This window comes from Phlebotomus papatasi, chromosome 3, assembly GCF_024763615.1.
Source record: "Phlebotomus papatasi isolate M1 chromosome 3, Ppap_2.1, whole genome shotgun sequence".
Lineage (NCBI taxonomy): Eukaryota > Metazoa > Arthropoda > Insecta > Diptera > Psychodidae > Phlebotomus > Phlebotomus papatasi.
The window spans coordinates 37,259,833-37,287,432 of NC_077224.1; the positions used below are offsets into that span (position 1 = coordinate 37,259,833).

The 27,600-nt window shown below is 32.7% G+C and overlaps 2 protein-coding genes across 5 annotated transcripts in view; both read right to left on the reverse strand.

The window, feature by feature from the left end:
* The window catches only part of LOC129805534 (uncharacterized), a 332,356-nt gene extending 331,358 nt beyond the window's left edge, over positions 1-998 (reverse strand). Inside the window, exon 1 of one of the 2 annotated variants that reach the window (XM_055853510.1) lies at positions 402-998. The gene's annotated coding sequence lies outside the window, so the exon portion shown is untranslated. The remainder of the gene's footprint in view (positions 1-401) is intronic. The other variant, XM_055853512.1, reaches the window with a different exon arrangement.
* Positions 999-15,029: 14,031 nt separating this feature from the next.
* Positions 15,030-27,132, reverse strand: LOC129805558 (alpha-tocopherol transfer protein-like). Of its 3 annotated transcripts, none has more exons than XM_055853550.1 (6): positions 26,738-27,132; positions 22,603-22,676; positions 22,424-22,529; positions 16,345-16,439; positions 15,516-15,863; positions 15,030-15,423 (listed from the first exon to the last, which is right to left on the reverse strand). In XM_055853550.1, the coding sequence occupies exons 1-6, from the start codon at positions 26,739-26,741 to the stop codon at positions 15,121-15,123; spliced, it is 930 nt and encodes a 309-aa protein (XP_055709525.1). In that variant the 5' UTR covers positions 26,742-27,132; the 3' UTR covers positions 15,030-15,120. The 3 variants fall into 3 exon arrangements, with proteins under 3 accessions (XP_055709525.1, XP_055709526.1, XP_055709527.1); XM_055853551.1 differs by lacking the exon at positions 26,738-27,132 and adding an exon at positions 23,469-23,531; XM_055853552.1 differs by lacking the exon at positions 26,738-27,132 and adding an exon at positions 23,448-23,464.
* Positions 27,133-27,600: the final 468 nt, after the last annotated feature.

Genomic DNA, 27,600 nt, shown 5'->3' on the forward strand with positions numbered 1-27,600 from the left:
GCTCACAGAAACCCATGCGAACCCCCATTCGTTTCACAACACCTTTGGATTCCCTTTCTTTCTGCAAAAGAGGATGCACCCTGGTGCTCATTGCTCAGCCAGAGAGCAAAAATACCTATCTGGAAGGATGAACAACAATACACCAGGGGTTTCTTTCAGTCATTGTACCCGTATTCCGTAGAGTGAGGGTGTTTTCTGTGTGAGACGAAAGCAGGTAGATCTCTTGGCAAAAGGAAGCGGCATTTGCCAGGGACTCCGCTTACCCATACCCACCCTCTCTAACACAAGAGAAGAACCCCGAATAAGTATATCTTGGAAGTTTAGGGGTCGTAGTGGTATGTTAAGTAAGAATTTCTGGAACTCATGCTCTTGTTAAATAGTTACCGAAAAAGACATCTGACCTTATCCCTCCATGGAGTTCCTTTTGCAACAGGCCAAGATGATGTTTTTTTGGGTTGGCTGCTGCTGAAGTCTCGAAGACACCCAAAGATGATCTTAGGCAATTCACTTAAGGAAGCAACATAAGAACCACCAAGATGACGAGGAAATTTCTTTCAAACAAAAATTGCACGATAGTTGTCTTTTTGCCCCAATGAGAAGAGAGCAAACCGATTAACAAGAAAACATCACAAGAAATTGTACACAAGAAAATGTACCGTTAAATCATCACATGTACGTGCATAGAGCAATAAAATGAATTTATTGGAATATTGGTTCTTTATCTTTCTCTATTCTATTCAAAAATCTCTTAAACTTCACCAAATGTTTAAATTGATTGTTGTTCTTAACACTTCTTAGCTCTGAAGGATTTCACAAAACACTAATTAAATTCACTGTTCAACACTATTCGATTTGTTCGGAAAAAAATCGCTGAGTAAATGTCTAATGTCACTAAACACACTTGAACTCTGATGGATTATCGCGCGACAGAGGTCAAAGGCTATCCAACTTCGGGAGCGACAAACACCCACCACGAGAGTCACAAGACAACTGACTCTGCAGACATCCCATTGAGAGCCAAGGCATGCCTCACTACATGCACAGACTGAAATGCGTACCCGACCGAAAGTCGCAATGGAATGGAGTGGGATGGCATGTGGTCGAAATGTATCCATCTTGTTTACACTTATAGCATCAAGAATGAAACATCACCCTCCGTACACAAAAGTCCATCCTATTAATTTACCTGATAAATAAGAAATTCGTGCTTTTCCCAGGAGCTTCTCATTGAATTAAATCAAAGTTGGAGCTCAGGCTTTTATCAGTTAAAGTGAATAATTCAAAATTATTCCACCAACATTGTCAAATATACCTGTCTCACTTGCCATCCAGAACTGGAAGTTCTTGTTTTTATATTCTCAACACTGTGTGCATCATAAAATTTCAGCAACATGACTCAGGAGAGTTCTTTATTCATTGTGAATTCCTGACATTAAATTAACTTCATGCATATTTCCTTGTAAGTTCAAAAACTTATAATAGCATACATTTAACATTTCTACTGAAATCACCATTGGAAAAGTAATAAAAACTAGTCCCAAAAATAGTTCATTGTTCTTATCGGTCATATTTCCGTGGCTCCAAGATTGGGGCGACAATAGGCGGGAAAAGTAATTTTCTCCCAAACTATTTTATCAATACTTCATCACATCTCAAAGCAAACACTGATAGAGTGTTTAATTAAACACCAACTGATACTGAGAATGACAGAGAATGTGTAGGAATGAGCGAGAGAGAACGACCGGCTAATAATTTTTGGGAAGTTGACAAAATTTCTGGCACAGGTCGACTTTATTGCAGTAAAATCCTCTCAAGAAAATTTGTCTCAAATTTCGTCAAGAGAAAATTAATTCAATCAGAAGTAATAAATATTTTTTTATAAGGAAAGATACAGGGTTTCGCTTGTAAATCCTAATGCTGTCTCTTTTTGAGTGAAACAACTATTTCAGCGGCGAAAGGGACAATGGTATATGCTAACCAGTGGCGGGTAAGTACATCTTTTATGTTTTCAGCTGGGTTTTTGCATTTGAAGAAGACGAAAGACGGAAGTTCGTCGAAGAAGATTCCCCAAAACGCTTATCATCATTAGGACGAGATGTCTCTCCGTGGTTGTCTGTGTATTTACCACATTATTCACCAGGGAGTGATTAAACGTTCCACCATTCAAAATGCTTTTCACAATTTCTCCCGGTACAACTTGCATGAGAAATTGTATGGAATTTATCATAATTCCCTTCGCATAACACCCAGAAGGAATTAGGAGCTATTGAAAATTTGCTGGTGGACTCGAAAATATTGCTTTAACCCCCCCTCAAACCATCAACACCCATCCTTTTACCCCGTTCACAGACAACCCGCAAAACCTTTCCACACACCGTCAATCCCTCAACGGTCACCGGGTCATAGCGCTATATTTACCAATGACTCACTCTCATAAGCTTCAATTTGGGATATATACGAGGCAAAAAAAATGTGGCTCAGCGGACAGGGAATTTATCTAGAGAGAGAGTATTTGGGAAAATCTAATTAATTGCTTCACCCGCCCAAAATTGACAAAATATATCTACAGTCATCCAAGCTTAGGGTAATGGGTTCCAAACATGTTGAGTGCACATGTTAGAACACTTTTCGCAGCTTGTGCCAGAGGTTATGGGTTATGGGTTGGAGATTTTTCTCATTTTAAAACTCTCGTGTGGTCCTGCAAGAAAAAAAAGCAATTTATGCACAAATTTTCAATATTTCTCTGATAAATATCCCCACAGATTTGGCTTCAATTGCACCGAGAGTCCTAGAAGAATCCTTTGCCATTGTCACATTCTTCCCTCACACAAATTTTCCACAAAAGCACATTTTTCCCTTGATTTTCCCCAAGACTTTTCTTGTCCTGTGGTTACATTTGTATGCTATACACATTCCACCATTATTTTCCCCTTGAGAATACCACACAGAGACTCTTTTCATCCTTCACTTGAAGCTAGAAAAGAGATAGCTTCAACAGTTACTGATTTTTCATGAAGGGAAAGTTTTTGCAAGGAAATTCTTAACATAAGGATTTCGGACCTCCACTTGTGATGCAGACTTGACTTATGAATTTTAATTTTATGAAATGATAACGATCTTAATGCCTCTGTCATTAGATTGAATCAATCAATAATTTATCAACCTTTTGCACTCAAATCTAAATTGAATTTTGACTTCGTGGTAAAGTCATTCGCCATGACGTCATCAAGCAAATAGAATGGGATAGAAATATACAATACAAACCGGAAAGAAAAGGATGGAAATTTTGATTTCATTATTTTTTCTTGAACTAAAGTTATTAAGCAAAAGTTCAAGACTCATTATTCCAGCACACCTTTTAGATCAGGAGAATTTCATGAAATCGAAATTCACATATCTTTCTTTTTCAAATGTTTTGCATAAGTCTATCATACTCTTTCTTACTCTTTTTCTTCTTTTGAACATCACGCCAAATTCAATTTAGTGCAATATAATTTACAGTAGGAAAGAGTGAGATAGACAAATGCAAAATGTTTCAGTGAGAAAAGGATGTGAATTTTAATTTTACTGATCTAAAAGGTGTGTCAGAGCCATAAAGACAAAAGACTTTCAAATATCTTAACATTAAATCAAATTTATTATACAGATTCACTAGTAAAAATAAAAGGATCAAATTGATCCATCTGGTAAAAATGAAAGGATCACCGAGGATCCTTTGAAAGTGTCCCTGTTTTGACACTTATTTACCTCCAGAATAAGCGAATAAAAACAGTGATAAAGTCATCTTTGATGTTCGCTCAGATGAGAGAAATATGATATCAGTGATATATTCGTGATAAAAAATAATCTAACGTGATAAATTTGCATACAAAATTTCAAGAGACACTAGTGATCCTTTCAAAGGTTCAAATATGATCCACCCTTTTGAAAAGGATGGAGTATAATCTAATTTGATCCTTTAATTTTTACCAGTGCAGTGTTGAAGATTTTAGTTCTAAGAAGCGTTATGGACCTTGTAATTGAAATCTTTAGTCACTTTAATAAATTTTATTTCAGGATATCAGAAATATTATATAGGTAATCCTGAAAAATCTTTTCTTGTTATTCTGAAAGTAATCCAGTTTTTATTAACATTTCAATCAGCAGCATTATTTGATGATGCGAAAAACTAATCAACTACTAATATTACTGCTCGAACTCCACGGAGAGAGCAGTATATATAATCCCTCGATTTTTACACCCCCCCCCCTCTCCATTTCATCTTAAACCCCCCCCCCCCCCGCAAACCAGTTTTCTCAACAAATTTTCAGACGATTTCTGAGAAATGTCTTCACGCTGTTTTTCCGGCTGTCCGTCTGTCCGTCCGGCTGCGCCAGCTCTAGAAACCCAACGGTTAGACATAGAGTCTTGGAACCACCCCTTTGTGCTCATGTTTGTGCTCATTGGAAAGGTCTTGGAATTTCCGGCAAAACTGAACCCGTTCCAAGCGGGTTTGAATTCAATTGTATTAGTCCTAAGTTATTTTGGAAAATGTTTTGAGTGATTTACAAATCCGTTCAAATCGGTTGTGAATTGATAATGAACCGGTTCATAACCGATAAGAAATTTTTGGCTGAAAATAAATTTTATTTACTCTCAATATGATTTTGTGGGATCTTTTGAGTGACTTACAATTCACTTTAAATCGGTTGAGAACCAGTAAACGTAAATGATGTGAAAGTACTTTTGAGGGATAGCATTTAAACGACGAGTTCGAGCATTTCGCAAAACCTGGGACGCTTTGCCATCCCTTTTTAATTAATCCAAAAGCCTTATTCCAGAAGGATATTATCCTAATTATGTCGATTAAAAGGTAAAAATTCGCCTATAGGTAATTTAGCAAAGGATACCTCATGGCTGTTACAACAAATAATTTGAAATACATTTTAAAAATCTTTGAAGTATTTCAGGCTGATGGATGTAGATAACGCGTAATACGTAAATAAATAATATAAAATTTACGATGACATCTCTTTATTTTTTTCTGTTTAATTTCAATGATCAAGACCCTCTTCAAAACCTTTTTATTATTCTTAATTGAATTCACAAAATATTAAGCTTCAGTTGGCTTCAGTATTTTCCAGCTCTGAAAAAAGTCGCACAAAATAGATGTGCTTTTAATTTAGAGATATAATTTTTAAAAATAATTGTGCATGTAATATGGACTTAATAAAACAATTAAAGTACTGCAAATTCGGGTGACATTGCAATCCAGACGTGAATTTGCACCTATTTTTCGTAAGCTTTTTATTAATTCTAGAACTCAAGGATGTTCAGAAGACCATAAGGGCACTTATGATGGTCTAAAGACTATTCTTAAGTGTTAGATTAAAGAACAGCTTACTAAAAGCAGAGGAACAAAGTCATCATTATCTACGGTATTTATATATCGTATGGTCAGACGTCTACGGTAGTTTATTTAAGTGCATTACACACAGTATCAAATTAAATGTTTAGGGAAACGTTACCAAATGTCGTACCGCTTCCAATTCTTCACATTTCTAATATTTCCCTAAATTCCATAATTTTTTAATATTTTTTTTTATTTTCTGAGAGGTTGTATAATGCCAAAGACACAAAACAGCATCGCATCTACGCATAATTTATTATAGAAAATTTTCTAAATCCTCTAATGAGTTCCGGAAGGGCAAGGGATCGCACACCAAACAAAAACTTTGGTGTGCGATATTGCACACTAAACAGTATCTATAAAAGAATTTAGAATAAATTTAGAGGAAATAAAAATTAAAAATTACTTCTTTACATTGCAAACAACAATTTCTTAAAAAGAACGAACGGAAGTAACAAAAAATTTATTTATTTTTTACTAAATATATTTCATTTTCATTGGAACTACTTGTTTGAAATTTGGCAGAGTTGCCCTTACTCTTTGAGTATTCTTTGACTAAACCAGAAAGACGTGCATATTGAAATAAAATGAAAATAATTAAATAATATTATTTTAAATAATTATTATTAAATTAAATTTAAATAATACAATTTTTTCAAAGTCAAAAAATAATTGAAAATCCTAACTCAAATTTTCTTCAAAATCCTCGTTTGTTCTTGAATTCTTTATATTAAACAATGTGGCAAGACCTCTGATCTGAAGACCCCATGAGAGTATGAATACTTTAGGTTTTAGTTCAACATTGCGTAGTAAACCAGTAGCGCTTGCTCTCTGTCTCGACAATAAAATCAGACTGTAAAATAAATAAATGCAATTCCAATAAATCCACCCCCTGCCCCTAAAGAATGGAGTAAATAAAGTGAAATTAATAGCTTCCACAGGATATTAATCCTAATTACTGAGCAATACCACCTCTTTAAAAGCCACTTCGGCTCCCCTGTTAGTCCAGTACACGTTAGTTCCAATATGACATCAAAATAGCAAATATAAATTGTGATTTATTGAGTGTGGTATTGGTCATGAAATCACATTATTTGTCCAAGCATTGTAGCAAATTAAAATGTTACCCATCCGCCGCAGTGTAAAGTTTACTCGGTAAACTTTGCCAGTCAATTAGCACGTGCAAAACAAATTCATTCCAATGGACAAACAATCCATGGAGGCAAACGTCTTCATTCTGACGATGATGTAGAGAAAATCTTCTGGGAAAATCGCATAAAGTCCAAACATAGGGGCGCTCAATGAAGCGATTTCTTTCTGCATTTTTATTGCCTCACACTCTTGGACACATGGGTACTTTTCCTTAGCGTCCAAACCTACCCTTCTCACCCCCTATGTGACATCGTCAATGGAGCGACAATTCAGCTCCGACGAATAAAATTTGCACCCTGGGTACGGGGTTAGTTTGTGGGCGAATTTCGAAAGGGGTCTCTCGCCCAAGTTGTGCCGCCTAGATGGCGTACAGTGATAACGTGGGAATGGGAGGGTGAAGATTGTTGCTTGCAATTGTTACGCCACAAGACCCTGATGTTACTTAGGGGAAAGATGGAAAACCTGGTGGGAGGGTCGTTCGCACAAGGAGCCATCGAGAGTCGTAAATTGGATGCAATTCCAACAATATTTATTCGTTAATTTGACAAGAGAATCTCAAGGAGCAGGGTGACCACTGAAGAGTGAACAAGAGACAAAACTTGTGCAATGGGGGAGACTTTTCAGAAAAGGGTAAGGTACAACATTCTCTACAGCAAGGTTTCATGGTGTTCCATTTCTGAAAATTGCAATAAAGGTAAACAAAGGAACATAAACTTAATGTTTCTAAGTTATGTCGTTAACAAACGTTTGTGAAATGGAATTTATATGGGGATAGTAAATAAAGATAATTCACTGAATTTGTGTTGTTTCAATTAAGCAATTTTAACTGTTTTGGTTTGTAAATTTATCTTTACAGATATACCCTCTGTAAATCTCAAGTCACCATCTTAAAACGTTTAAAAATTATGAAACAATTATTAATTGAAACTAGGATTACAAATTTTGAAATAGGAGTGATTTATCACTTAAAACTTAGACAAAGAAATGAAATTCATATCCTTTACGAGTACCTTCTAAAACGTTTTGTAAATTCGTATCCTACTCTTCGGAACTCGAATTGAACTAAATTGAATTTGTTGTAAAGAAGATTGCGAAAAAGTGGGACCGACACATAACGTTAAAAACAAAATAGGATGTAAATTTTCAAATCATGAAATTTTGCTGACCAAAATGCTTTTTTTGTTATTTAAAAAAATAATTTTCTAATGACCATTTTGAATTTGATTAATAATGCTCTCAACACACCTTTTAGATCAGGAAGATTTCATGAAATCAATATTCACATCCCTTTCTTTCTTAAAAACTGTGCATATCTATTCTACTTCTTCGCACTTTTCTTATTATTTTGAACATCACACCAAATTGAATTTAGTTCAGTCCAATTTTGAGACTGAAAAACTTATAAAAATCTTTTGAAAAAGAAAACGAAATGAATTTTGATTTTATGAAATTTTTCTGATCTAAAAGATGAGCCATGTACCCATTAAAGAAAGTCGAGCAGAAAAAAAAATCTTCAAATTTTTATAATAATGCCCACTTTTCCGATGTTCTGAATTTTGAGCATCTTACAATTTTGAAGATTTATTTTATATATTAGTGAGTATTTCTATAATAATTTGGATCTGCTGAATACTAATTTGTTGTACATTTTAAGATAATCTGATGGATTTTTGATCCAGGAATTTTTATCGTAGTAAAAAGTGACAAAGCTTTACCAGTGACGAAGTTGGCCCATTTCATTCCTATTTTGCCTTTTTTGCCCCGACAGGCGATACTGTTTACTTCTCAAAACACAGAAAATTACCCTTTGCCCCAAAGGACGAAACTAAAAATTTCCCAAAACACGGAAAATTTTACTTTACCCTGAAGGACGAAACTAAAAACTTTAAAAGACACCATTGTAATATCATTATTTTAATTAATAAAATATACTTGTTTAAAATATATGAAAAATAAGATTTCCAAAGACAAAGTTTCCAAAAAATAAAAATTACCGAAGACAAAGATTCCAAAGACAAACTGGAAAAAACAAAATGGAAAAAGCAAAGATTCTGCAAACTGCAAACCGAAAAAGGTTTCTTTTAGCAGCTTTTAACCCTTTAAGGACGAGAAGCTCTCCGCTGAGCGAAATTCAACGAAATCAAGTTTCCCTCGATATTTTAGCCTAAATAAGAGATTTATGGTTAAAAAGAAATTTTCCCATCCCTAGGAGTCCTCGAAAACTATGGGTCATATATGACCCAATCGTCCTTAAAGGTAAAAAAGCACAAAATTTTCCAGACGACTAGTTTACTCGTTTACTCTGTTATTTTTGAAAGATAAATAACTTGAATATATTTGTAATCATAAAAAAAAAATATTTAGAGTACGAGTAAAAATTAAAACGATCAAAAATTAATTTTAAAAAATTTCATTCATTTTTTGGTCTCAAAGGCTCTTGAAGAGTGGTACACAAAAACAATAATTTTTATGAAAAAATGTATTATTGTTTACTTCATTTTTAATTTTTATGATATTCATCGAAATAAATTTCGCATACTAGTAAGGTAACATAGAGATAAATGCCGCATGCCTCACAAATACAATTGGTCTTATAATCTTTTTTTTCTGATAGCACCATGTGCACCTCAGTTTTCTTCGAAACATGTTTGATGGTAATGGGTAGGTGCAATGTTGCTTGTCTCTGGGAATTTCAGACGTACAGTTGCATATTTCTGTGGATCTGGGAGTTTTTCCGGAGCTGATGCGTTTTCGATGAAGACTTCAAAGTCCACTTCATCCACGTCTTGTTCCAAATATATTATATCGCTTTCGTTCAGGACAAGATTGTCGACATCATCGCTATCTTCCGGGCATAATATGTGGATGATTTCGGGTTCATTGATCATGATTTTTTTTTCCATTTTTGAAGTCATCTACAAGAGTAAAAAGTTATGAATTTACAACATTTACGTAGAAGTATCTTATAAATTATCAAAATATTACCTTCTTCAGTCAGTATTGCACTGGGAAATCTCAGCTAATTGATACATCGCACAATATTACACGAATAATTAACTATTTTGCGCACACATATACAAAAACATGAAACAGTCTAACCTCAAATCTTCGAAAATCCACTAGAGACAGATTCGGTGTTTTTTACCTTTATGGACGATTGGATCATATATGACCCATGAAAATTATGAAGCTTACCTGAAAATATCAATAACCTATAATTTTTACTTTGTTGAGAAATATTATGTATAGTTATTATAATTTCTAGTCCCAAGAGGTTTTTGCTTAAAAAAAAATTAAAAATATTAAAATTCAAGCACCAACGTGAAAATTTGAAAATTCTTTATTTTTGAGCTCAAATATTTTTTATATAGCAAATAGCTGGAGATTTGCAAAAAATATCCTAGATTCCTACATCTTTCTACTTCGTTTCATGTAGTCGGGAAAAATTATTTTCTCTATGGGTCACGGGTGACCCAATCGTCCATAAAGGGTTAAAAATATGATTTAAATGTGCATTTCTCGTTCAGATACAGAAAAATAATCTACGACAAAGTTATAGATTAATAAAATTCTTATGAAAATATGTCAACTAGATATTTCATTAACAAGAGCTCATAATAAACTTGAAAAAATTCCGCAAAAACAACTGTTGTATAATGGTTAGAAAACGCATTTTTCTTAGAGATAGAGAAAAGAGGAGTTCGGCAAAGTTGTAGAGTAATAAGTTTTCTGTGAGAATCTGTCAATTAGAAATTTCTGAGGTTTTCTGAAGGATCGTTAAATAAAATATTCATTTTGCCAAATTATACTACACGTTCCCCTAATTATTTAGTATGAACTTGTAAAAGTAAATATTTTCAGTACTTCTTAATAATTTCTGCATAATTTGCACTATGAGTGCTAAAGTTATACTTTTCATTTTAGTTATATATTCTGTGAGATTCTTTGCAATTTCAACTATTTTTATTACAAATTTATGGTATAATATTTATGTAACCCTATCATCCTATATTTGCACAAATTTAAATTTCTTAGTGTGTTAGCACCATAATCTGAGGCTTTAATAGAGTTCCTGGAACATAATGACCATGTGAAATCCGTCATACAACTGTTGAGGGTAGTCCTGGTGCAAAAAAAAAGGGAAATTTATCAATTTTATAGACTTTAATCCACCAATTGTCCTCAATACTCCCCTGCCGAAGGACTGCAGATGAGTCACCCTGTGCAAAGTGGTCAAAATGCGTAACCCTCGACCGTGTCGTTGAACCCCTCACTATCGCGAGGGCTGCCAAATGTAGTGCAAGAAATTTCCATGTAATTTTTCCACCAAGTGACAACAAAATTTTCCATGTGCATGTTCAGTTGCTCTCTCCTTGGTGGCAAACAGCACAAATTTGATTGTCAAAAACCCTCCTCCACGCTTCGCCTTTTTAATGGGGACAAGCCCACCCTTCTTACGGATAATTTGCATGCCACTCTAATAAATATTCATACACACAATATTCATTGAAAATTACAGCCGGTTCTGGCGCAATCTCCCAGCAAGGGTGTTTGCCAGATGAGTGGGAAGTCGCCTCCAGAAGGGGCAAATTGGCAATTGAGGCTGTGGGGCGCGCGTTTTCGGGGCCATCTAAAGGGGCTGCCACTGTCTCACATTGGCGCGCATATTATTTTACTTTATTGCACTTTTATTGCCATCAACCCCGTCATAGCTCGCCAACCCCTATCTGACTGTGGTTTTAGCAACAAAATAACCAACCCTCGGGAAGATGAGACGATGTGGTGATTGATGGGTATTGCGATACACCCACATACATAATTGTTTGATTAGTTGATAAAAAGGCATTTAATCAAGCGCACAAACCCATTCATTTTCGGTACACATGACCAGAAACGTGAGTATTTCATCCAATATCCCAAAACAACTAATCAATATCCTCGTAAATATATTCTGGGAAGGAGAAAGTGATAAACATTGCAGATCTTTAATTATAACTATATACACAATTCGATTCCAACTGACAATATTTGAAATAAAATAAACTTTTCCACGCCTGAGGACTCTTGTTTTACTAGCCAAGACACATTGAAACCCTTCAAATTCTACATTAAAATAAAACATTTGACCAGTTTACAGTGGAAAAGATTTATGAAAATTTAATTACAAGAAACTCAATGACCTCATTTGGATCATTTGCCGATTAATTAACATCACAAATGGGAATAAATCGTCAAAGCAATCACATTATTATCACTGCTCTTTTCTTATCGTATTTGTAGGAAAGTAAAGTGAATTTTGTGCCCATAAGCATAAATTATCGTAGAATAAACTCCCCCATTATCAATATCTTCGGTTCATTTAGTAAAGTGACTAAAAAAAAAGGCCGGAAAACAATTATCTTCGGACCAAAATTAATTAAAAACTCGAAGCATGGGATACTGTCAAGTGGCAGCAATTACTGGTTGACCCTAAGATTTGGCTCTTCAACAAAAAATTAATTGCAATCTGGGAAATTTTCAGGGATGTGCTGCAAGTTTTTCAAATCATTATAAAAAAAATATTATCTTGAAAATAATTGTTTTATTTCTGCCATTCGTTAGTTCTGCATGGTTCAACTCGTTCAACTCGTCCACCCAAAAGTTAAACTGTAATAGTTCAAGATTTGGGGTAGGTCGTTTAGCTCATTAGGTTTATTTTGCAGTAAACAAAGTCATAATTATTATTTCCTTCAGGGCAAACAATAAGAAACTTAAATATTTTCTGTATAGATTGCATCGGACTATATTTAATTTTTATAACAACAACCGTAAAAATTTTTAGCAAAGATCGCAATGATATTGATATAAGATTTATTTTAAAAACATATTATAAAAGTAATTACATTTTTACAATTTCCAGGAACTTAACCTCATGGATTATGATCGTTCTTTGGAAATGTAATGGCTCTGGCACACCTTTTAGATCAGGAAAATTTCATGTAGTCGAAATTCAAATCTCTTTCTTTCTCACACGTTCTGCATATGACTATCTCATTCCTGCGTATGCCAAATTCGATTGAGCTAAATTGAATTTGTTGTGATGTTTAAAAAAAAAGAAGAAGAGGGCGAAAGAATGAGGTAGTCATATGCAAAACGTATGAGAAGGAAGAAGATTCGAATTTCGACTTCATGAAATTTTCCGTATCTAAAAGCTGTGCTAGAGCCATAAGAGACAAAATTCAGGAACACTAAAACAAAATTACTTACTGGTTATCTACCGATTACGGCCATTACCTATTTAAAACCATAACATTAACCATATGAACAATATCAATTTATTATCTCATACCACACACCATTCGGTCTTAATCCAAACACAGAAGCGAAAATGTTTTCATAATACAAACAACAAATTTAACAGTAGAGAGATAAAAAAATTGCCATTAACTAATTAAATTTAATTAATAAGGCCTTCGATATACCGTTTAGATCAGGAAAATATCTTGAAATCAAAATTCACATCCCTTTCATTCTCACATATTTTGCATATCATTATCCTTTCGCACTCAAAATTAGACTAAAGCAAATCTAATTTGTTATCATATTCGAAAAAAGAAGAAGAGTGCGAAAAAGAAAGATAGACCTATGTATAACGTTTGAGGAAGAAAGAATGTTTTTTTTTTTTATTTCACAAAATTTTAATGCTCTAAAAGCGTGCTAGCATCATAACAAATTAAACTTTGGATTTGGACCCTTTGCACAGTAAAAAATTATTCTTTTAAAAATCTACCTATATAAAAAAAATAACATATGTAGGTTAAATTAAAACGTCTTTATTTTCGCTTAACTTCTTTAATTACATAAATGTTCTAAAATGAATACTAATCAAATTTGATTTCATCCTGACCGAATTTAAGTCCTTCATTTTGTACAGTTCCTTTTTTATAGACAAAAGGTTTTTAATTTTTCATAATCTGTAGGAGAGGATGGGACAGTTTAAATATAAACCATATTCAAACTAACAGTGTTCTGTTAGTTTCTCTTGTGTGCTGACTGAAAATATACAGGACATTTCCTGAATAGGGGAAAGCATGCTACTTTGGACGACTCAAACTTCGGACAACTCAAATTTTTTCTATGTTCTCAATGGATTTTACACACAGCTCTTTTCTGGAAATTTCAGGCATTGGATCAAATATTAAAATATAATATTACAATCAATGGGCCAAATTAATTTAAAACACATTGAAAAAAGCTGATTTGTACGAAGCTTTAATCCTACGAAGGTAACGCGCTTTCCCCTAATTAGTTTTCGGCTTAAAATTTTTATTTCCGAAAGTAATGCATGCATGAAACTACCCCACTCTCTCCTATTCCTTTTTTTTCGTATACATTTTTTTCTACGGATAATAGCTCAATTATTATTTAAAAAAAAGAGTTTTTCTTAACACTTTTAATGTTTGGTTAGGTTAGTCGTATTAGGCCTAAATCCGGAAGACATTCCAGTTGCACATGCATGATGGATAAGCAACAGTATATTTACAAAATTTGGAACATTTCATTGAGTACTCAAAATATTAACCTAATTCCTTTCATTTTATTATACCCGAATAAAATTTTTATTTAGACGTAGGCTAGCCCTGACCTGGGTATGAATTCTCAGATGCGTGAGTTTTTCACGTGAGAAATTCACGGTTTTTAGATCGTTTCCTGTAAGTGTTTGGTGAAGCTTTCACAAAAAGTGTCACGTGAAACACTTACAGCATCAAAGAATTCACATGAAAGTTCTTACGAAAGCTTGACAAAATGCTTACTAAAGGTGATCTCAGAGCCGTGAATTTCTCACGTGAAAAACTCACCATCTCAGAATTCATACCCTGGGTATGAATTCTGAGATGCGTGAGTTTTTCATGTGAGAAACTCAGGTCTTTTGGATCGTCTTTTGTAAGAGTTTAATGTTAAGTATCATGTGAAACACTTAATGAACCTAAGAATTCACAATACGGTTTTTACGAAAGCTTTACAAAACGCTAACTAAAGATGATCTCACAGCCCTGAATTTCTCACGTGAGAAACTCACGCATCTCAGAATTCATACCCTGGTGGTAAATACGTGAACTAACAAATTTTATCTTCCAATATAAGCTACAGAATGCCAATTAATCAAATGTAAAAGTTGCATGCCCACCCCAAGCTGAAGAAGTAATGAATACCCAATTTTCTAAGATAATAAAGCTTAAAACAATTAATTTATACTTACGTCAATTCAGCATTCAATTGTGTTCTTATCAAGTTTTCCATTCTCAAAAACCACTTCAACAGCTAAAGACGCAATCTTACGCTCTTTAAATTGTCATGAGAATTTAATGAAAGTGATACTGTAATCAGTGAGAAAGCTAGGAAAGCAAATCAAAACTAATTAAAATGTGTTTTAGAAAACACATCTTATCACTATGAATGGATTATCTAATCTGGCAAATGCGGATCCGGGAATTGAAATTAAAAACCATTTGTTATCAACATATTCTGCGGCAAGTCCGTAAATTCTAATACCCTTTATTAAAACTAGAGTTTATTGTACAGCAAACGAAGATTGGTGGTCACTTGGAGATGACGTGCTTGTAGCCGTAGCTATTGATTGCGGCGAATTCTTGATCGCATTTGAGCAGGAGTTGGTACCACTGGTCACCCGTAACACGGGGCATCTCGATGGTGCCTCCATAGACAGGGGGTAGACACTTGGGCGAGATGTGATTGTGCAGAGAGTCACGGTCTGAGCCATGGAAGTAGATCCTATTGCGGAGCTTCTCCTTCAGGAAGGGTTTGAAGAGAGCGAAGACAATGTTGAAGAGTTTGGGCTGGTTGATGATGTGAATTGCTTTTACTCGTAGAGGAACTGATTCCTGAAAGGAAAATTGTCAAATTAGGATTGTGTCTGGAGAAAATATTGAAAGTGTCTTGGGTTAAGAGTTAAGTATAGTGTTAGATTTTTTACCTGTAGCCAATCGACAATCCTCTTGGCGAACGGTGGTGTAAATTGCCATGTTTGTTGTAGCGATAATCCGTCCATGTCGAAAATAACTACGGCTCCGTGAACTTGGGTTTCAGGCTCCACCATTGCTGCCTCCATAAAAAGAACACAGCCCTTGAAGACTTCATCGAGATTCACCTCCTTGTGCTTCCACCTCTTTCCCAGCTCCAGTACCAGAATCCTTCGACCCAGTTGATCCCGATTTGGGAAGACAGTTATGATGTTGTGCTTGAAGATATTTGCCTCCTTCGATGGCACCAGTCCATCGTAGAGCTGCTTGTGCTTCACCTTAAACCCATAGTAGCTCTTCACCTGAAAATAACAACCAGAAATTTTGTGAAATTTGCAATTGAGTGAGAAAAAAAGCGCCAAGGAAGCAGCATTCAATGAAGCGTGGAGGAAGTATTACACCATCCAGGTAAGTAGATTGCAAAGTTCATTTTTTCGCGCTACTCTAACTTTTAAAAGAGTGTATTTATCGAAGACAAACAACAGTGAAAAAAATGTGAATACATAAAATTCCAGTCAGGGCAATTATAGTGGAAAAAAAGAAAAATTAAAATATTGCAAAATTTCCTTTTTGAATAATATGAGACTTTCAAGATTAAAATATACCCCCCATACCTACAGACGAAATTTTTTTTTCCCTCTCGAGACTCGATGTCTCAAAACACGAAATGCAAATTTATTTGTTGTCTCGAGATCAATGGCCACAAGTGACTTTTGCAGAAATTCCCATATAGTTCTTCCTCGACTTTCATTGGACTATGGCCCATTCCCCATAATAACTTACAAGGTTTCTGGCACTTTCCGGGTAGTATTTGCACGGCCTCAAGAACCTGATGAGCCAACCATCATTGTCCAGCGGTAGCACCAAGTCTTTTTCCTCTGTAGACGACAAAAAGAAGTGGAAATTGAGACTGTCAGTACAAGGGCTATTAACTTGTCCAGAGGTAAACACCATCCTCAAGATCACTTGAAGATCGTGCAATGACTTAAGAGTGAACAAGAGAATGCTTTTTCCAAACTTTTTTTTACTACTAACAATGCGCGTGTTATTCAATATTTTTTTAATGCAAAAAAGACCCTCTTCACTATCTTTTGTGCACGATGACAAATGATTTTTTTGGCTTAATTTATTCACCATCCGAAGATTGACTAATTGAAGGCCAAGATCATGGTGCAAATTTATCAAAAGACTCGTTTTGAATAAAATCCATATTTAAGAATACTCCTTCTCTCTAATGGAATAAACCACTTTATTAATTAAAGATGATTTTTTGTGATCAATAACTTCTTGTTGTAAAAACAATTTAGTGACATCCTAAACACTTTTTTTATTTTTATAATAATTTATTTTATTTCTGAGGTTAATAAAAACCCTGAAATATTTTAAATAAAATACTATGCAGAAATATCAGAAATATCCAAACTAACCCTTTCCGAAAAATAAATAGGGGAGACCGGGGTAGAATTAGCCACGTATTGTATAGGATAGTGGTATCTTACAGTTTGCCTTCGAAGGAATATTGGGGAAACCACTCTTTATTCCAAAGATATACTTCCTTTACTATTCATTGAAATATTCATGAGCCTCGTACAAACATTTTTTGTACAAATTAACGCAATGAAAAATTTCATTTGGTGGCTAATGCTACCCCGGTCTCCCCTACAGGCCGTATCTGTTTAAAATTATTTTAAGTGGTTATATAAGATTTTTTTTTTATTATAGTTATGTATTGGAATAATAAATTATGATAAGAACATAAAAGATTCGTCCGCAAAATATAGGTCACGCCCCAAAAACTTTTTACAATGTTAATATAAAAGTAGTACCTCTTATAAACAATTATTCTGCCCAAAATTTCCTGAGCAATAACAAATAAAATTGTGAATTTAAACTGAATAAATAATTACGACAAACATCAAAAAAAATTTATAGAAAATTATTTTAATTATAATGCCCAACGCACAATAACTTTTGTTTAGTAAACATGTTTTTGACATTTCAATGAGAGTGAGTGAGATTTAGATTTAGTCATCTCCCTCACAACTTATAGAAAATTTTGAAAACATGTTTACAAACAAAAGTTATTGTGAGTTGGGCATAATACACGTATATGACACGAACTTTATTTTCTATTGAATTTCAATAAAGAAAATCAAACAACTATACATAGATACTGCAAACTAATTTAAAAATAGTGAACAAAAAGTTAGCGAAATTCTAGTAATAGCATAACATAATAATACCGATACAGTTTAAAAGATATTACTAAAGACAAACAATGCTCAAACTTAATAGCATTTTTAGGTGCATGTGTCACCCCATTCGGATTCAGGAAGATGTTTAAAAATTTAAAAGATAACAACAGAAAACACAACTTTAGCCGACTATAAAACAAAGTAATATTCAACCCAGTTAATATTTTTTTTTAATATTCTGATATTAGAAAATATGCTTCTTATTTTACCATAGACTTATTAAATACATTTTAACTTTAAGTAGAAACTCTCACTATAGTTTGTTACCCTGTTCGTACATTCCCAGTGCTATACAGAACAAACGTTTTGAAAGAGCGGAACGGGATCTTCAAAGACCCCAAAAGGTCGACTTCCCTATCATTCACAATAAATTTGTTTTCTCCTTTCCTTCTCTATTCTAAACAATATTTATCCGAAACTCAATTGTATTATTTCTATACCATTGCGGTACAAACAAGGGAACCGATAAATCGGTGTATAAGTCGCTTTTAAGCCGAAAACAAAAACTATAATTGTAAAAACAGTTGAACGGAAAATTCAAAATTGTTAAGCTGATTTTTTTCATTTTATATTGTTAAAAAAATTATTCATTGAAACTATTAATGCGCAACCAAATTTAGAGCATCCTGCAAAGCTCTTAAGTCCTAAACTTGCTTTTTAGTAAATGATTAAGCAAAGAAAATTCATGTAAAGGGCATTTGAATGATGATCCTAAACCCTCAATGTATGACAGCTTGAAATAAATTTTTACAACAAAATTATACAGGCTAATTATTCTCAGAGTAGGGCACTCAATGGATCAAGTGGTAGAGCACTCGCTCTATGATGCAAGTGTCCCGGGTTCGAATCCCCTTTAGCTCACCAGGAATTTTTCTGGCGTTAAAGGTGTTCGACTTGCATCCAGTGAGCTTCACTGCACTTGATTCCACGGGGCATAGGACTGACAACTTCATCCCGTACAAGAAAAAATAATAATGCATGTCTAGAAATCCCCTTGCGGGAAGGCCTTGTTCCTTCATGGAATGTCGTGCTAGCATTATTATTATTATTATTTATTCTCGAGGATCAACATGACTCTATTTGCGACTTTACGCGTTTCCACGCATTTCTTATTGCTTCCGTCTTACAGATCTACAGTATTACTAATATTTTCTTATCATGTGTGTAACACATTTTAAATTAGTCAAAAGGAAATCAAATTTTAATCGTCTCTCTTTATCATACCATGGAGGGGAGGGGGGGGTGAAGTTGTTTTACGCAGCAAGATTTTTAAGAGTCCTTTCTGAATATGAACTTTATTCACTCAAATTCTGTACTAGGGAAAAGTGGGGCACCTTTGAATTTGCGGCAGGTTTTGAAATTAAGATCTTTTTCCTATTTTTAAATGGAATTGATGATATGATTTAGATCCACAAACAGATTAAGAAGCTAAATCATATTATAATATGGCTCAATTCCATTTAAAAATAGGAGAAAATCTCAATTTCAAAGCTGCTCTAAATTCAAAGGTGCCTCAATTCCCCCTATCTCTATTTGATTTAAGTATTTACTATCTGAAAATTTAATTATATCGCATTTTCTAAATTAATTGATAATTCTTAAATCTTATACTATCTTCCTTATTAAGTTGAGGGAACAAGTTCAAGAAACAAAACATGTTATTAAAAGTACTACCCATTGACAGAGATATTTTTCTTCTTCTCTCAACAAATGCTCAAGCAAAAATATATCACACAATTTCAAAATTATCTTAGGATGTTCTCAAAATAAGCTGATTACTAAAATGAGGAAATATTACGCAAAATATGAAACAAAAGTCATAATGTGTGTTTTACCTAAAAGAATTAAATTAAGCTTAAGACACGGTTTTACAAAATACATAAAAGAAGTCTGACGATAGGAAAAATTTACACTACACAGAATACTGATCGCTTTCTGAGAATTCATCTCGCACCTATTATGGTTAAGTCTTTTTATTTTTTTTATGTTTATCTAGGAGACGCCGAGGACATATTAGCCAATAAATGAATTTTTCATTACGTATAATTTTAGAAAAAAAGTTATATCAGGTTGATAAATATTTCAATGAACTTCGAATTAAGTAGTGATTTCCTCAGTGTCCAGCTATAACATCCCACTGTCTAATTATATCCGTGACTAAATTTGCCCCGGTCTCCCCTATACAGAAGTCGCAGATTTCCTAAATTTTGGACGCAGACAAATTCAGAATTCAGTGCAAAATAGAAAGAAAACATGCAAAATAAAAATGAACGTGCTTTCAATTTTTACCATAGAAAAAAATATGGTGATTTTGAATCATTTCCAATTTGAAATATTAAGATTTCCTCTTACTGTTTCTGATGGACACAGAGAAAAAAAGGAGAGCACGAAAATGTAGGGAAAAGTTTTCAAGCGTCGCACACACTTGGGCTTCGAAAACTTCATATTTTTTCATATTTCTTTAGTAAATTTGACCTCTTTTTTCAAGTAATGTGTTATATTCAAGTAATGCCTTATATTGACATAACTTGGTCAAATTCATTAAAAGAAATACGGTATAAATATGAAGTGTTTGAAACCAGAATATGTGCGAAGCCTGAAAGCTTTCCGAATAGACCCAGTTCAACATCCCGATTCAAAAGTACTTCTTCGTGGTTATGTAACTTTTATCTGTTTAATACAATGAGAATACCTCCAAATTACAAATTAGAAATGATTCAAAATTAACCTATTATACACTAGATAAAGTCGGAGGAACGTCTGTCCAACAGGGAACCCCTATTGACACTTTTGTCAAAATGTTAAAAATTATTTAATGTATCTAGTAAAATATAAGTAATATAACGTTTTTTCTGTAATATACCTTTTACTATAAACAGAGATGTTCAAATATCGTATCCCAAATGGTACAGGGTGGGGTGTCAATAGGTGCTGACACGAGTTCTTAAAGTGTCAATAGACGTTCCTTTCACCCTAGTTTTCATTAACCTCTTTAGAAATACAAAGTTTTAAAACATTCTAATAAAGAATATAGAAAATAAGAAAAAAACTTTGAAATTTTCGGTCGTGTATTATTAAAATATTTTCTGGAATAATATTAGCCAAACTAATTTACGTATAATAAGGTGGAGCAACTGAATCGTTTTCCGAGGAATGCTACTTAAACGCTTGTTTTTGGACTGATGAAATTATTTTTTACTTCTTCTAAATCCATAGAATTATTCACTGTTTCATTTAGAAACATAATATAAAATAAAATTCAAAAATATTAAAGAAAATTTATAGCTGGCACAAGATTGAAATGAGTCTATTGCACTCACTTATTTAATGGCTAAAAATATTATTTGTGCTTTTTCTCAAACTTGAATAGTTATATTATGTGACTATATTACGGAAATAAAAATAAAAATATTATTTTAAGTGGATTAGTCATAAATGATCCAGATAGCGAAGCGTCTGGATTAGCACACTGTGTTAACAAGAAATGTATATAGTCAAATATACATTTCTCGTTAACACATAAAAAATGGCATTCAACAAAGTTGTCGAGAAATACATTTTTTAATTCTGTATTATTTCTTTTATAACGACAACTTATGCCAGAAGAGACACCATATCCCAGAAATTTAGAGGAGAAGATTTTCAGCAATGTCGTAGAGTAATAAATCTTTCTATAAGACCGTTCTAACTCCAAACTAAATACTTGGAAATTTATGGTAACCAACGTTTTGTGACTTTTTGTCCCAGTCTTCTTTAAAAGTAATGTGCTTTTAATATTCCGTATAATAAGGTAAAGTACCCTTTATTCGACCGGTTCCTCTATTCGACCGGTAGATTTATTTATTCAATTTAATTATATTTGCTATAATATTTTCTGTATGATCTAACATTAATAGGTCGATTATTCTTTAAATAATACGAATCAGTGACAAATTCATAGAAATTGATGAAATTCACCATCAAATATTCAAAAATTGACCCACCGGTCGAATAGAGGAACCCGGTCGAGTAAGGGTACTTTACCTTACATAACATCTATTTGTTAAATAAGGCATTAAATGGTTAAATTGCACTAATTGAGCCGGCAGATACCTTTTTGTCTTTAGAGAATTGGTAAGTATCTATGTATTATCTTTTTAATGTTTTAACTCGTCCCTATTTGTAAGACATTTTATCACCAAAGTTTAACTGAAGGTTGTTGTTTTCTTGCAACTTAACGATAAAAAGTTCCATTTTATCATTTAATTTCCATGCCGCAAATTTTATGACCTTAATTAAATCTTTAAATAAAAAACGAGAATACAAAAAGTGGTCTAATGCATGAAAGCGAATACGACAAAATATTTTTAGGCAAAAAAAAGTTTCGTGAGAAACCTTTATTAATACTTTTAATCAGATCGTCAAAGTAAGAATTAGAAAAAATCCCATAGAATAATAAAATTTAATGGAATTGCCCAATGACAGGACGCTATTTGTTTAAAAAGTCATATTTTTTAGACAATGGGGAACGAAGTATATTTTAAATTTAAATTATAATCTAGGCACAAGCCATTGTTTTATCATCAGAGTTTGAGGTAAAGGTTATGAAGGAATTAGCAAAATCTTACCTTTCAGTAAATTTCGAAGTTCTTCGGTGGCTTTTTTCTGTCTCTCTGGAGTTTCCCGCAATTCTCTTTCTGCGACACCCTGACCTACTGGTCCCAGTGGGTCCAACTGCAAAGATCAACCCTTCAATTAGCACAGTAGTTCTGCTAGAAAATTAAGGCCAGAAGCCAATAGTACTCACCTCAAAAGTCAGTGTGTATTCGCCCAGTTTGATAGCGGGCATTTCATCGAAGTCAGTCAACATTGTTGGGAATTCTGCAAAAGATCCAGAAAAGATTTTTATGAGTATATCGTCAGAGAACTGCTCACTTAAGTACTAATTAGCACCATAGACGAAATTTGAAGTGCACGAAATCAATGGCGAAGGTCATGGTTGCGATCATCAAGACAATTCACAAAATGTGCTACTGACGAAATTTTTTTTTGCAACGTCAATTAAAAAAAATAACATACATAATATCTACCACAAAAAAAAGATGCCTAAAGTGCTTGAAAGTGCCTTCAACCACAGATAATGAATTGACACTTTTTGCCTAGAATGCAGCACCACTTCCAAATGAACAACAAAGCGGAAATTAAAATTGAAAAATTCACATAACACGAAAAAAATGTCAACAAGCTCGAAAGCAAGAATAAAACTTTATTCAACAAAATATTCATTTGGTCATGAATATTTTTTTAATTACTTATGAACACAATTACACTTATGATGATTCAAGATTGCCACCAAAAAAAGCACTGGGTAAGAGTTAGAGTGCATTAAACGTGTTTTTACTGTGGCGCTAATAATGCGAAATAAGAAGTAATGAGAAGAGGGCTTCAATAAATTTTACTAGAAGTATGACCATGAAAATGGTCGTTTTCCTTCTTCATTTCTGCCCAGGTTTATTCACCATATACACAAGAAATTGACACAGTACGGAAATTGAAGGAGAATTTTGCAAATGTTGCGCGAAATAATGCAGCATGGAAAGTTAAAGAATTTCCCAAGAATCAACTAAAAGTTCAATTAATATTTTATGTTACCAATAAAAGAAACTCTCTTACTTTAGCACTGAAATCTCCAAGACAAGTAACGTCTTCCAGAGACTCTGGACAACTGAATTTATTTAACATTTTAAACTCAAATGGAACTTGGGCTGAATCACCCAAGAGATTAGAATTTGACCCTATTTTCATTCTCTGATAATGTTTTGTCGAATACATCAACTGCATGTTTATATTAAACATTTTTCACGATGTAAATAAATGGATTAAATTACAGTGATTACTCTGAAAGTGAACGTTTATATTCCAAAGTTCTCACGATTAAAAACGGTTATCGTTTAAACTGTCATAAGAAGAATGATTAAAGCAATTTTAAAAATATTATTTAAAAGCAGCTGCATTTGAGATAAATTCACCAATTTGGACTGTAAATATCTAATTTAATTATTAAATAATTTTTATGAAAATTAGACAATTAATCCCTCAATTCTGAGATAAATATGAAAGTATATTAAATCTTTAAAATTTACCATAAAAAGAGCGATTGTACCTTTGTAGTAAGAAAAAGCAAGATAGGGGGAAGTGGGGCACCTTTGAATAGGGGCATTTTTAAAATTGAGTTTTTTCTCCTATTTTTAAATGAAACTGGACCTTATTATGATATAATTTAGCTCAACAAAGCAATTGCGAAGCTCAATTACATCATGATAATCGTCAATTCCATTTAAAAATAGGAGAAAAAAGCCCAATTTCAAAGCTGCCCCAATTCAAAGATGCCCCACCTCCCCCTACTTATGTTTCTCTTAAACCTAAATTAATTGTTAATTTTCAGAAAAATCATAAAAAAATTAAAAAAAAAATACTTTTTAAATCTTCAAAGACTGATTCATAGCCCTAAAACAAAAACTATAAATCCTTAAGTAATCTTTTAAAAAGTAATCCTATTCTATTGGTATAATTATTTAATTTTAGGGTGTCTAATTTATTAAACTTTTAAAGTATAGAATCGTTTCTCGATTCCTTAACCTCCTAGAAAAAGAAAACTTAAATTTTCCATTTAATATTTACTTCAATTCTTCAATTCTGAGACCAATCTTGTAGCGTTAAATCTTAAATTTTGAAATTTTATGTTTTTTAGTCATTAAAGCTAAAACATATCAAACTTGACCGTAACGAAACTTCAATAGAAATGTGAAACTACTTAAGTTTTCTTTTATTTTAAAGTTTATCAAAAAAAAAACCTTTCAAGCCTTTAAATACTACAAATTATTGTATAAGCTCGTATGTAAGGCGGTTACTATGTATGAATTCAGAATAAAAAATCTATAACTTTTAATATAAAAATATAACAAAATTAAATCTTTTTTATTTTAGATGGTTATAGAAAGTGATATATTCAATGGAGAGAATAAAACATCATGAACAATTTAGCATCTCTAAAACACAATTTAGATTTATTTTCCAAACTTGTATTTTTTATGTCTAAAATTGATTATTTCACCGGCTAAAATGCTAATTAGCTAACTCAAAATTTGCAGGCGTTCTTTAAAGAGCGAAATCCAAAAAATTAACACGGAAATGTGCTAATATTTAAAAATAAGTCGGATATATAATATATGAATTAATAAGCTTACGTCAAAGGTCATTGACGTAGGTTACAATTTGCAAATAAAATTAACTAATTTAGTAATTCTGTTTTATTTAAATTTGCAAATGTAATACAGAGAAAAATAATGAAATTTAAAATCTCCGTAATTTCGAACCGTTTCATTTATTTTGACTAGAAAAGCCTTTAATTTATCCTATTGCATACATTGTTGATCTATAAGAAAATGATTTTTATCACATTAGTTATAATTTTTTTCTCTGTACAATATTTTTACACAAAAATTAACAAATCAAAGAAAATGGTGAATACTTAATCAATTTCAAAAGCTATGATTATTCAGCAAAATTTCACAAAGTAAAATGTTTTGATAAAAAGCGAGAGATTCTTAAAATTAATTTTCTACTTAATATTTCTTTAAAAAAAACAATTAGGTGTGTAGTATTTATTTTAAAGAGTTTTCTGAGGGTTTCAAATGGGAACACTTTAATACACTAAGGTAAAATCGTCGCAATGTTATTTGGTTTTTTTTCTTTCATTCTAAAATCTAAATTTCTTTTTAAATTACCGAGAACTAAACTTTTATTTTCTACTAAACTCCGTGTTGCTTTGAAAATTTATAACAATGCGATATTTTCGAGTTTCAATTTTTTAATTTTTAAAAATAGTTCAGTAATTCCTTAAAAACTGAACTAAATAAATTATTTTATGCATTTTATTGTTGTAGCAAACAGAAAAGTACCTGTTGTTAAAAATATCATGTTAAGATAATATTTAATAAATACTTAATTAACACCAAAATAAGCATTTCTAGTGCATAAGAATAATGAAATATTCTTGGAAGAAGAAGTTACGAACCATCTTAACAAATTAAGTATGTATAAAACAGATTTATGAACAATTTTGAATTTATTTTTTCACGGTCTAAAACTGTAATTAGCCTCAGAAAAATTGTTATTTTTTTCGTTTAATTGAACATTTAACATTTAACTGAACATAAAAACATTTAAAGTTTTGTTAAAAAATTTTACTCTTTGTATTTGTTATTTTCTTCCACAAGACATTGCGTGGGAGTAAAAAAAAAATATTTTTGACAAAAAAAAATTTTTACTGAACCCATAAAATGGTAATAAACGTAATAAAGATTAAAGGAAGATTATGACATCAGATTCCACAGTCACTAACGCTATTGAATTTGAATTAATAGAATTTTTCTAATAATCTTGGGAACACAAAGTACAATTGTATGAATTTTTTAATGCAGCGTTTAGTGATATCCTCTAGCTTTATAGAAAAATAACTGAATAACATTTACATGCTTTACTACATTTTGTGACTATGTTTTATTTATTTTAAGGAGCAGCTATTTGTAATTAATAAGTAAAAAGTCGTAATTCGTTTTTTTTTTAGTTAAACAGCGAGTAAAGTTTCGCATATAATAATTCAGATTTAAGATCCTGGTTTACTCAAAAAATGTAAAAGGTATTATAAAACGACTATATATAGTTCTTTTCGTTTTACACCAAGTTTCCTTAATATTGCATCATGGTATTTTTTACACTTTTTAAATACTCTAAAAAAAATGTGGAAAACCAAAGCGTAATTTATGCATGTTATTTAAATTATTTTGGAATTTTGCGTCACTTTCCGTTGATAAAAAATCGTCTGTGTTGGGAGGAAGAAGTTTAAAAGTTTATCAGGACAAATTCAGAGAGAAACTTACTCATGATGTGATAATTATAATTAAACAGAATCCGTCTAAAGAGGAAAAGAAAAGATATCTCTATCAGAAGTTTATCGGAGAGCAAAAACGAAGTCACAGAAAATGAAGAAGCACCAATCACTCTATCACATTTGGACTGATCATCGAGAACACCCAAACAGAATTATCAAACACTTCCGGAAGATAATTTTGTAGTTTAGCAAATATTCTGCAACATTCTCCAGCACACTAGAGCCACTCTCTTCTGGTGAAATTTATGGGAAGAAACCAAGAAAGTTTTTCACAAAATTCCAACATTAAATGATGAACACAGAACAGGACAAGGAAAATTGTGCGTAAAATAGTCACAAAGGGAAAATTGAACGTCTTCACGAAAAGAAACTCGATCTCATACTGGAGCCCCATTTGATTAATTCCACAATTTTATTCCCATACATTTTTGTATTGAATTCCACCACACGCACAAAAACACCGTGTTTACACCGTTTGGGACGTTTTTTTATTCCTACTCACCTTACTTTTAACCGACTTTATTGTTGTGTGAACTTTAGTTTTTGGACTTCTTTATGAAAGTGCTCACCAAGAGTGGCTCAGTTCAGTCTTCTCTAGTGGCTTCCACTACAAGCCCAAAAAAAGAGCCACCAGTGTCAGAACAAGGGGAAATGGCAAACAGTCGCTAAAGAAAGGTAAATGATTACAAAGGTAAAAATCCCACTCAAATCTGACATACATTTTAACCAGAAAAATGTTGGAAGAAATCTCCAAAATTAGATCACAAAATTTTCATGACATTTGCAAATCTCTTAATGGTTAGACTACAACATTAAATGTTTTATTATGCAAAAATTCGTTTCTGCAAAAAC